General features: G+C 42.0%; 1 protein-coding gene across 1 annotated transcript; it reads left to right on the top strand.

Moving 5' to 3' along the window:
• Positions 1-356: 356 nt before the first annotated feature.
• On the top strand, positions 357-11,440 carry LOC306956331 (transmembrane 4 L6 family member 1-like; the record flags this gene model as incomplete). The annotated part of the gene is made up of 4 exons (XM_079547677.1): positions 357-527; positions 4,444-4,509; positions 10,322-10,467; positions 11,239-11,440. 4 exons carry the CDS (start codon positions 357-359, stop codon positions 11,438-11,440), a joined length of 585 nt encoding a protein of 194 aa, XP_079403803.1.
• Between the last annotated feature and the right edge of the window lie 1,486 nt (positions 11,441-12,926).

The following is a 12,926-nucleotide window of genomic DNA, read 5'->3' as shown; positions in this document are numbered from 1 at the left end:
AGGGTATTCATTTGTATGGCCACAGTGGTGTTCTCAATGTTCCCAATGGTCAGGCAATCACCCATCAACAACTGAAATATAACTCTCCATCCATTTCATACCAACATCTGTTTATTCCTGGTAATTTTAAATAAATCTTATTTAAACAATCCAGTTTGGAATAATTCCATTTTAAATAAAGGCTATGAAGAGAACAGGCTTTGTATGACAATATTGCGCATGTCAGTCTTAACTAGAACATTTCTTGATTCACAACTGATTCCTCTTTCCCTGAGAAGGAAAACTGCTGAAATTCTGTGCCTCCAGTGCAGCAGTAATCCAAACCTTACTGCATCTTTCCCCAGCAGTGAGCCACCATGTGCACAGGGAAGTGTTCGAGGTGCATTGGGATCACCCTGTTCCCGCTGGCTGTGTGTGCTATAGTCTCCAACATCCTCCTGTTCTTCCCCAATGGACAAGTTCTGCAGCTCAGTGAGATAACTGATCTGGTCTGGTTTTTCCAAGGCATTCTGGGAGCTGGAATACTGGTAAGAGAGAAGAGTTTCCTCTGTTTATGTTTTGTAGAACTTCTGTTAATGTAACACAAATCATGTTATTCCTTTTCAGAAACATCCAAGTAGGTTAACTGGGAAGGTAGAGTGCAGAGATGAGAAAGTGCATTCAAGACTAAAAAAGTCCCAGTTCCTGAAATAAACATCAGCTTCTTCAGATCATGAGTAAGACTGCCTTTCCACTGTGAAGAACAGTGATGTGGGTGATCATGTCTTTGCAGTCGAAGCACAGATGAGGTCCTAAGCTAGTCACAGGTGGTGAGCTTTCACCTTGGATACAATCCTTCCTTATTCCTCTCACTGATTTTATTCTCACAGAACCTATCTAAAAATATTAAGGTCAAAACTGAAATGTGTTTTGGTAGGTGTTCATTAGTGACCCAGCCACCATTGTGTGAATGTGGAGCTGAAAAGGGCTTGTACGCCAAATGCCTCCCACACTCCTCCATACTCAGCTCCTCTTGGATTTGATCTGGTTTGTGCGCGCTGTTCTGTGACCAGTTCTCCATTCCAAGACTCAGAAAAAAATTGAATATCCATAACCAGAAGGGAACATATTTGGGAACAGCGATAGTTCCAGTTCATTAGAAGCCTACTCTGTGCATATTCTTTCAGTTATCCACTCAGGTGCAGACAAAAAGCTGAGCAAGTGACATGCGTATGACAAGCAGTGGATGACATGTAGCCCAGGCAGATGGTAAATTGGTGCAGAGACGGCTACCTGCACATCAGAAAACCAAATTTTAGAAATAATTAACTTAGAAAGATGTAAACCTTATTCAGTTGGGCCAGCTAGCACTTAAGTCTATAGAAAACTACAATGGATGTGGTTCAGACTTACATTTCCCCCTGCAGAAATGTGGTATAAGATCATTCAATAAATTGTTCCCCACCAGCAGCTTACCTGCTTCTTCTTCTAGCTGCCACTTGGGCATATTACTCACACTGAGCTTGAACGTAAGCAATGAGTGTGTGGAAGGAAGCTTAAAGGAGGAACTATATGAGAGACCGGTGGAAAATTGGTATCACTGCAAGCCCAGGAGTCATTGGCGTTCAATGAAAGGAAAGGCAAATGTCAAGCATGAAAGCATCACAAGCTCATTCAAAACGTGCCTTCTTTTAAGGCTGCCGCAGAGGCTTTCCTGTGGTCAGCACTGCATACTTTAAAAATGAGAACAGCAAAGGGAGAGGGAAGGAAGCATTTGCATTGGCCTTCAAAACACAGACACCAGCAGTAGGAGTAATTATCAATCCACAAATACTGCCATTGAGTGTACATGTTTTCCAGAAGACACTATGAGAAATGCCCACAGGTGGAGTAGGGAAAGATCATCAGCTCCATCTTCCAGGTGCTGGAAGCATGGAAAAATGGCATCTGGCTCCTGGGCCATAGGAGAGGTAATGCAGAGGGCAAGAATACACCATGACTGGAGCCTGGGCAGTATCCTGATTCCACAATAAGAAAGACTGGGCTGCATAGATCTCTGCCATGAAAACATACTTGCCTCCAACTGGAAATTCAACCCACTGATGGATACCCAGCTCTTCAGCACACTCCTCAGCTGAGCAGCCAGTCTCGCTCTTTCTTTCTCCTCCTGTTGCTTCTCTAATGGGAACTTACATGACATGAAAACCTTTCCATTTACTTATTTCCAAAGTTTAGGTTATAAAGAAATGAAGATTCTCTCCATGTGCCATAGTAACATCCTTCCTAATGGGAAGCCTGTGTGAAGCACTGGGAAATGCCTGTTTGAGTCATGGCTCACTTGCAGTCCTCATTTTACAGACAGCAGCCAAATCTAGCAAATTCTCATTTCTGGATCAAAAAGCAGGTGTTTATAATCAGACAGTGAAAAAAAGAAAAAGAAAAAAAAAAGCTGCCAGGCAGACCCTTCATGATGAGCCAGGCTAATAAACTAAAGTGCTTACAGCTTAGATGAGAAACCTCTGATGAAGAGAGATTTCTGAAGGAAAGGGTACACACTCACTCAATGGGATGAAGTGCTAGCTCTCCCTGAAAGCCAGGTGGCAATGTACTGCCTTGGGGACCACTTGTGTTTAAGAGTTGGCTATAAGGTCTTTTAATCTCACTTTTCTACCCTTGCAAGACTCCATCTGTGGTTGAACAACCACTGTAGGTGCTGGAGGCTGTCCCTGAGGGGAGCATAAATTGTAACTGGGAGTAAATTCACCAGGAAATGTTTCGGGGCTACAAGTCTAAGGAGGTTTTGTAAGCACAGTCTTAAATGGATATTCACACTATACACATAAATTCCCTGGACTTCATTCACTGTGGACATTCTGCTTTTCATCTCCTACATGAGACAACATCTCATCATGCTGATTTTACATCTTTTCCATTTTTCTTTTTTCTTTTTCTTTTTTTTTCCTCCTCCTTTCATTAACTTTACAGGGACCATTTCCTACTTTGTAAGATACTGTTTTCTTACACAGCTCTGTGAAATGCATGCAGTAACAGTGGTGGGCAGATGGAAGGCAGCAGGCGCACTTTGGCTGTAAACCTAGACTGATAAAAAGCTTTCTTGCCCTCTAGCTACCAAACTAAATGCAGCCTTCCCTATCTCCAGAGCACCTGCGTAAGTGCCATGATGTCCTGAGACACAGATGGTTGTTGACTGCCCTGTATCTGTCCAGATCCACCTGTTACTACCATGGAGAAAGCTGATGTGAACTGGGAGTTCCCTGCCGAGTGAAATCCATTGTGAAGGTTTTCTGGATGCTTAGCACGAAGAACAAAAGCTAGATGTGTTTCAGGAAGCTTAAAACTGATTTCCCAATTATAATTTAGACCAGGATGCATGAAGAATTTAAACTACCGTAACTAAAGTTGTGCTGGAGGAGGGTCAGTTTGGATATTAGCAAATCTTCTCAAAAATAGTGGCGACACACTGGCACAGGCTGCCCAGGGAGGTGGTGGAGTCATCGTCTCTGGAGATGTTAAAAAATTGTGTGCATGTGACACTGAGGGACGTGGTGTGTGGGCATGGTGAGGATGGGTTGATGGTTGAACAAGGTGATCTTGGAGGTCTTTTCCAATCTTAATGATTCCGTGAGTCTATGATCCCTATTCTGCAGGGATACAGAAATCTCTTCAGATTCTACTAAAGTGAAAGTCAAGAGGGAAAGGTTTTGTTTTGGCTCATGGAAATTTTTACTCTATCAAGACAACATGTTTATCTTTATTATATTTTTTTTCATGAAAATGCAAAATTCCCATTCCAGCTCAGGCAGTATTCCACAGGATAAAACATTCAACTGAGGGAGAGGAAGGAGGGCATGGCACAAATCATCGCTATGGCTTATGCAAACAAGATGTGGATGGCTTTATCTAAACCCCAATGACCTGACCACAGCCTGCTTCCTACAGATACTCCTCCAGGCCCATCCATTGGAGCAGTCCCAGCTTGGGTCAGGGAGAGAGACTGACTGACCAGTGCAGCTTTCCTAGCACTTAAATGGGAGGTGGAGGATGGAGATTCAAGTTTGAGACCAGCAAAAGGCAAAATAGTTGGTCTCCTACCTCCATTGCTCAGTAGCAAACTCTAATAGTGAAGCAGGAGGAAATATTTCAAGAGCAGAAATCATATTTTGTCAGAACAAACCCAAACAATCTCCTGCTAAAAATAAGCAGTATAGCTTCAGATAGCTTTAGCAGGCAGAATTACTGAGTTAGAAGCTTGCCAGACAACTGTAATGCCACTCTTCTTCCTTAGTTACTTTCAGCAAGCAAGGGCACCTCAACTGGTGTAATTCACAGAGATGAGCCAGAAGGTAGTTTGCATTTGAGGAAAGTGAAGCTTCAGCTCCTAGACTTTAACAGCCACCCAAGCAGAAGGACTGTGCGCCAATCCAACTTATGCTTTTCTCGCAGGTTATTTTGCCAGCATTCATGATGCTGGGAGCAGGCGGAGCAGGATGTTGTGCTAACAGATGTGGGGTAAGTAGATGTGTTGAAATGGTGCTGTGGGGTTTGCACAATATCTCTGAAATGGCTGCTCAGCAGGTGGAAATGTAAAATAACAAACCGTCACACCACCATCAGCAGCCAAGTCATGGAAATGCAGAAGAAGAGCTTGATTTGCAGCGTCCCTGGGTTGGGGCCGAGAGCTCATTTAGCTAACAAGAATGTAATGATATTGCAGACACTGATATGAAGGGAATTGTACTCAGCCAGGGCAGGTACTGGGGCATTTAGCCACAGCACTGAGGGTAGGGGAAACAAAGAGACTTCACCTCACCTTGCAAAAAGTAAGGTATGTCTCCTGCTTCCTCCTGCTTGAAGTGATGGTACTCTTTCCTCCAAACTCCTCCATGGCAATTTTCCATAGATTTGTTCCTACTTACCTCTATATAGGCAGATAGGGCACCTGCTAAAAGCCTGAGCTTCCACAGCTGGCACTTAGGAACCAGCACTGCTTTCCAAGGGCCGGTCCCCATGGGAGGCTCTCACCCATGGCATGCATTTGCTCAAGAGCTGTGTATATGAGAGGTGCAAATGCAATTTGAGCTCTCTGTCATCCAGACAAAGGCTAGAGAGACTTTTCCTCTTGATAATTAAGATTATAAAGCAGCATATTATACAGACATGTCCATTAATTTTCATGCCCAGGGCACAGACATCTCTGAGGCCATCATCATTAGCAGGAATAAACTGGCTTATGGTTTTTTTTTTTCAGTCTGTATCCTCCCCAAGAGCAACCTATAGTAAGAGATTCCATCCAATAAAGCACTTCTGTACTCTCCAATTAATGTTTAGTTTGATCCATGAAATGATCTTTACCTCTTCAAGATTTTCATTTTACTTAGTAACACAAAAATAACATTCTTCATTAGGATGTCAGTGAGTATGTCCCAAAGGACAAGCCATTACACTGATTTTACTGAATGTCATGTTCACATCAAGGAGAATTTGCTAATGATGGCCAAGCAGGCCAACTGCAGAGCTGGGATGTGAACTCTCCAGCCTCCCTTCCTCCCAACAATAAACAGTGCACAGCGAAAGTCAACTGTCCCAGGACAGGCTGTGTTTCTCCCTCAGCCCATGGACTCTGGTGGTATCACAGTGTTGCCAGTAGCCCTCATCTGCACACTTCCATATGCTCCTCTGCTCATCACCACCCTCCTTTTGATGTCTGAGATGTCCTAGCTATGCCCGTTGGTGGCCAGATGTCCTGTCTATACATTCCCAGCACTGAAAGGTAATGGACAAACTGTTCTTCCTCTGCCTTTTTTGAACTGGATAATCCTTATGGGTCCCTTCCCACTCAGGATATTCTACAATTCTATGATTCTAATTTGCTGCTATAAAAGGCATACAGCAAACATCATTGAGAAAATGGTTTATGTTCTGCTCTATCTGTAGAAAGAAAGCCAATGGCCAGATGATGAAGCTTCTCAGACTACACTAGGGAAAAATCTTGATGAGGACAATGCCCATTTGAAATGTCTGACTTGCAGGACCATGGAAATTGCCCATTTCTTGACAGTGGAAACAAAAGTAGCTCTACAAGCCATCCAATTGCATAAACAGCATGTAGCCCAACATAGATATGAGATGGATGCACAGGCAAAAAACAAGCTGCTGTGAATGGCATTAAAGAGCATATTCCCTGCAAAGCCCTTGGGAAGAACTGATTTCTAAGTAGTGTGAAACCATAGGAGTTGGACTCAGTGATCATCGTAGGTGTCTTCCAACTTGAGACATTGTACAATTCTATAAAAGAGGCAACGTTTGTAGGGAGATCTGAAGACCAATGATGTATTTCTTCAGGATAAAAAATCTTAGCACAAATTTGCTTTGGGGATAGTGGGAAGAAATGCACAGAGACCCACAAAGTTGCTCAGACACCCTGATCATATGGGCTGTGTACCAAACTGGGAATGGCGTGAGTCACCAGGCTTTGGAGAGCAGAGGAGCTCTGGGACTGGCTCAGACATGCACAGTGGTAGTTCTGAGAGGATCTGAAATGAGGTCCACAGGTCTTGGTGGCTTGTCCACCATCTTCCACCCACTGGCAGAGAAATAATGCTCACTGGAGCTACTCACGCATCACTGAGGTCCAAGCATAGCTTCTGCTTAGGTACCTTAGATGTAAAATGGTCACTTAGACAATGCTCAGCATTGCTTTTCCAAGAAAAAGTAAAAGGGCTGGAGAACCCATAGTACTCCGAATTATTACTCAATCAGAACATTACCATTTTCCTCAGGGTTGAGGCTCTGTCCTATGATCATTTGTGCAATTCCTAGTTTAATAGCTCCAGACTTCATCACAGTCTTTCCATGCTAAGTATCAACAACAACAGTAATAATAATTACTATACTTCTCATTGTTTTATTAATCTTTTGTGTTCTCCAGTTCATAGTGATTATGTGCTGCGTTGAGTAATTTTTTTATTAATCCATTTAAAATTTTTGCTGGCCAATGCATCTAGATGGCTTCTTGTTCTTGCATTATGAAGAAAAGATTTTGGAAAGTAAGAGATAGTAGAAAGTGCTTCAGTGTCCTGCAGCTTAGCATGTACACCACTGAAAGCATTAGCAGCACTGGCACAACAAGGAAAAAAGCCCCTTGAAAAACAGCTTATGTCATTGCCTCAGCAAACATACTGCAGCACGTCCCACTACACCTTCCTTAGCAGTTGTATTCTTGTAATAGAACAAGAATAACTACAACAGCTTTCCAGACCAACCAACTTAGATAAGCAAGATATCGAGACAGCCAGATAGGTGATTAATTCCTGAAAAACAACAACAAAAAAACCAACAAAAGCAAACTCGGAAACAGAAAAACAGGGCAAAAAAGGAGCAGTGCAGAGCAGTACCAGCTGGGACACAAGAAACTTCACCAAAGCAGCTGGTGCAAATGCTCGAGGAATGAATGCTAAGTCTTCATTAGCTAGCCCAGGCAAACTAACTATGTGAAGAATAAAGCATTGAAACTGCAGAAGAAAGCAAAAACAGTCAGCAAAATCAGCAAAAATGATAGCAAAATATTTTCAGGAAACAGTCGGGCCAACACCATGAGAAAATAAGAATTTATGCAAACTCAAGCATCCCAGCTTAGATTTAATACTGCAATTGAAAAACAAATGAGGAAATTATATATATATATATATAAAATTAAAGTGATAAGTGAAAATGGTATAACAAGGGTAAATGATGAACAGCTGAGATGATGAGACAGTTAATAAAACTGGATTTCTATTGAAGGTGCAACAATCTCCAAAATCTCCAGAACCATAGAATTAGTGGGGAGCTGTGTCTAGCAAACACCAAGAAGAGCCAGTTCAACAGCTACACTGCAGCAACAACTGCAGCTGAGTCCCCTTCAGTGACAAGTAAACCTTTGGCATAGGCACAGTAAAGGAAGTATGTGAGATGAAGCCAAGCATGAAGCCAAGAGATTTCAAAGGAGAAAATCCTGTGTTAAAGAACAATCATGAAAGCTAGCACCAACAGGTACTACTAGTACTACTAGTACTAGTATTAACCACTATAAAACAATAATAGAAAGAAAGCATTTGTCTTTTTTTATCATAATTGTCAATGGGTCTGTTGTGCTGAGATAAAAGTAATCATAATCATAGATGAAGCCCTTTAACCAAGATGCAGAACTCACAGATGAAGTAAATGAGAAAACAGACAGGCAGTAATGGATCAGCTCAGGTAGGAGTTTCAGATGCAGTATCAGTCACTCACCGTCACTGTGAAGCACAGCCGGTGATCTTATTATGAGAGACAAGGCATCAGCTACAACCCAGGCACTGCTTTGATCCAGGACAATACCAGACTGCCTGCATTTTGCTGACCACAACCCTCCACTAAGACACAACTCAGCCAACGTGCAGAAAAAGACCAGAGCATCCAGCTTGGCAAAAATCAGACAGAATTGTGAATCAGTATGATGAAATAAGTTTCCCAAGATACCCCAGCAACCTGCAATCCAGGGATTGCTATAGAGGCAAAGAACACACAAAATGAGTCAATTCACAGGCTGACAACAGGCAAGAACGTAATTCTGTAATTCTGTAAAAGAATGTACAAAAAGCAGTAATGTCATCCTCTGGCAAGTTGGAAACTGCATCCACCTGCTTGAACATGCCTGTATAGGGAACTATTTTCAAGATTGTGTCATAAATCTCCAGGGTGGACAGTGGATATTTCCATCTTTCTCTGTAATACAGAGCTCTGCAGAGCAGCTGACATTAGGGCCTTCCTTTTGGGCTGATAGTTGCCACTGTGATTTGCTGGCTATGGGGAAATGGAGGCTGAGGTGCCTGGCTTCAAACCCAAGTCATGGATGGGAGTATTCTCCATGTGCTTCCTCAGGCTTGCTTGTGTCCTGACCCTTAGGCCACAGGGTTTCTTCTCTCTTCTTCTTGGCAGAGCTGTGAACAACCACAAGCTTTGTTAAGGACTCTTCACTGAACTGGTGGGTTGCCTGTCCCAGATGCAACGCTAGTAGCACCTGTCTGAATGTCTTATTACAGACAGCAATACATCCCATACATTAGTGGAAATCTGCTCCAGAACAAAGGGAACAGTTCTGTGGAGGTAAAGAAACACAGAATGTCCCATGCTGGAAGGGACCCACAAGAATCACTGAGTCCAACTCCTGGCTCCACACAGAACCGCCCCAAACCCCCATGGCTGAGCATGCTGTCTAAAAGATGTGTTCTGCCTCCAAAGGAAGATGTTCCTGACAGCTTATAGAGAAAATAAAGAGTATATTATAAGCAAAATGTGCTTTTAAAACATGATTAGTATTTGTTAAAACTCTAAGATACAAATCTAAATGTCAAAGTACATAATGTCTTACTGTTTGAAAATCTTGGCACCTGATGTACTACTGGTTGACATAAGATCTGAAATACACTTGAAATTAAATAGCTTTCTATGCATTTAATTATTAAAAACAACATTACATTGAGAAGTGTCAATTCTCAATTTATGCCAGTTTTTTGCTTAAGTCAAACAGAGCATGGAGATAAATGGAGAAAATACCTTACAAAGGGTACCCAAAATACTATCATAGAAACACAGAATGGTTTGGGTTAAAAGAGGCCTTAAAGCTCCTTCAGGGAACCTGCTGTGGGCTGGTTGACTCCCACCAGCTCAGGCTGCCCAGGCCCCATCCAACCTGGCCTTGAGCACCTCCAGGGTTGGGGCACCGCAGCTCTCTGGGCAGCCTGTTCATTTGAAGCCACCATTTATTCACTGCCACATGGACCAGAATTTTCAACATGAGTGGTGGTTACCACATTTCAAGCTATTGCAAAATGAAAGAAAGCAGCAATAAGAAAGACTCTGTTACATTTCTCATCAATTGGCAAAAATTACTAATGCATACTTCTCTGCTTTCATACCTGGTTCAGAAATTGCTTGCTTCAGTTGGTTCAAGGGCTGAGAGAGGTGCTCTGGGAGAATAATTTGGAATGACAAGGCATATGAAATAGACCACATCATATCAGTTTCATTCATGGCTCATCAGATTTACAACAATAAAACTAAGAACGATTAAATCTCTGGTCTTACCTACTTTTAAAAGTAAAATACATACAATCTGAAACCCTTTAATATCTAGGATAGCTGAACTAGTTAGAACTCAACTATCTTTTATTCCACAGATATCATCCTATGACTTTTATCATGTAGTAGGAAACAGAAAGCTTCCTTCTCATTCAATGTAAGTTTTCCATGATATTCGGTGCCTGTGTGTGTGTGCTACTGAAAGTCTTTTCCCTTTCAGATGCTGCTGTCAGTGCTTCTGGCTCTGCTGGGGTTTGCAGGAGGAGTGTACTGCGCAGTCTTCTCCTCAATGGGGTTGATTGGGGGCCCTCTGTGTGACACGGGTGACGGAGAATATCTCTATCCTTTCAGAAACAACACTCTGGAGTGAGTATGACTTACAGGCTCCTCTCAGTTTCTGTTCCCTGATTTCACTGTTCTTCTTTTCATAGAAAACTTATTTTTTTTATGTGAACAGATGGTCAACACTGTCTACACCCAAACTCATGCTCCTCTGAGCTGGCGTGTTCCAGCTGGTCATCCCTTTGGCCAAGAGCTTACCTACAGGCAAAGTGCCTACGTTTCTCCCACTGTGCTTGTCAGCAACCCCTTGTGCATGTCGCACCATGCCTTCAAAAGGCAGCTGAGCGATGAGCTGTGACTATCATCAGAGTCAAGAGGAAGTATTTGATAATTATGCCATATTAACCTGCTAAATCAACATGACTTGAGTCTACTCTGCCTACTTCTGAAAAGTAAAACAAAAATCTCTTTTGATCCTATAAAGGCAAACTTGACAACCACACTCTTCAAGCCAGACCTAGAGATGATGGATAGGCTGAGATACCTCAGCAGAAAAGGATAATATGGAGAAATATTTTAAAACCATTAGATACCTTTCCCCTTAGGTTTTAGCACTGCTGTGAGCATGCAGAAAAGCATGGGTAAAGTCATTAATTGCACCTCTGCAAAGGGAATGCTAAAGAGAATCATCAGATTTACCAACTGCAGTATAATTTGAGACTCCCTTTTCACACTGTGCAAACAAATTCAAAGAATGTAAAGAAAATGCGAAGCTATTCTATAATGGCATACAGGTGAAAGCATTCTCAAATTCATATTTTCTAATACATTGCCGATTATTCTTCTTTGTAACAGATACAATTATTTGTTCAATCAGACAACATGGAGCATTTGCAAAGAACCTGAAAACATCATCCTTTGGAATATTGTCCTTTTCTCTATTCTCCTGGCCCTTGGTGTGATTGAAGCAATTCTTTGCTCAATTCAAGTCATCAATGGACTCACTGGCTTTGTGTGTGGCACATGTATGAGGAGAAGAAAGGTTGGTATGCAATAAAAGATACCAGAGAGCTTTAAATTCTTACCACTTCTTTAATGGTAATGGTACGTAATCAGAGAGAGATGCACAAACCTTGACAATACTTCTGGAAAGCAGAGGCAGTTCAGATGCATTTGCACATTATCAGTCTCCATCTCAGTGTAAACGGGGATAACTCAGCTCTCAGATATTTCAGAATAGCTTAGAAGTGTGATACTTCCCATATTCAGTTGCACATTTGTGTTCCCGCTCAAGAAGACTTTTGGTTAAAGTGTAATGGCCCTCCAAAAATGGGTAATATAAGAAATAGAGGAATTTCAATTGGTAGTAAAAGTGTCATTTTATAAAACAGTAGAAAACTTATTTCCTATTTCATTTATCACCACTGCTTCCTTTCCAATCCTGGCTTTCATTGTACAAGATGCTTGCATGAAGTCTGATATCCCTCTGGATTATTAATTAACCATTTTTTATTCACTGCCTTTCAGACAAACATTTCGGGAATGTGAACCACCCGCAGGGGACAAGACATGCCTTGAGCTGCAAAGTCTATATTACAAAAATAATGCATTGTGCTGTATTCATGAGGGGGAACAAAGAAACCCGCAAATGTCCAGCAGCTTCGAGGGGGGTAAAATGGATTTTTTAAATGAAGAAATCGAGGTTGAAAATGGCTATGTCATTTACATCTGAGACTCCAGATTTTCATCTCTCTAGATACTCCTGCTGAAATTCAGGTAGTGTCAAAAACACAGATCTGTCTAGTCCGGTCTGCCATGTTTATGTATAAAGTAAAGTCCCCACATAGAAGCTCACCATTTGCCCTCTTGTGTTCACGGGAAACCAAATTACTGACAGTGTGTGCATTTATCAGCTGCACAAAGCAAGATGTAAATAGCTCTGCCTGGATGAAAACAGTTTCCTGTCTTCTCCAGACTCACCTTGAGCTCACATGTGTTCCTCTTACCTTGCTACCCAGGAACCCAGTTTTACTTTAGGATCCACAGAAAATATATTGAGCTGCACCCACAGCACTGCAGAGTCAAATGAAGCACACAGACTTCAGCCTCCCTCAGCCACCCTGGATCCAAATCCCTTTCTTTGCTATCTTGCTGTCACCAAAGTCGGATTCTTCAGGTGCATCTGCTACATGCAGTAGCCCTGGAAGAGCATTTTGGTCAATGTAGACCACATATTTTGGAGCAAGAGTTTAACTAAGTGCGAAAGAGAACCTCAGCATCAATTTTGCCCTCACAAGGCTGTGTAGAAGTCTCACTAAATTCCACACAGCTTTGTAGGGCTGTTCTAGAATAGATCACATGCACGAGCAATTACCTGGAAAAGAAAAACATTAAATCAATAAGGCGAGCAATTACACACAGCTCAGTAACAAATCAGAGATACAATCTGAAAGGCAGCAAATTGCATAAGTCTTACTGTTACAGCAACAGTAATCCCAAGGAGGAGCTGCGTAATTCTCCACCATCATTCACAGTCAAGCCTT

The sequence above is a fragment of the Tetrao urogallus genome, assembly GCF_951394365.1.
Source record: "Tetrao urogallus genome assembly, chromosome: 1".
Lineage (NCBI taxonomy): Eukaryota > Metazoa > Chordata > Aves > Galliformes > Phasianidae > Tetrao > Tetrao urogallus.
The sequence above is the reverse complement of the archived record's forward strand: the minus strand, read 5'-3'. Positions and strand labels throughout refer to the sequence as shown.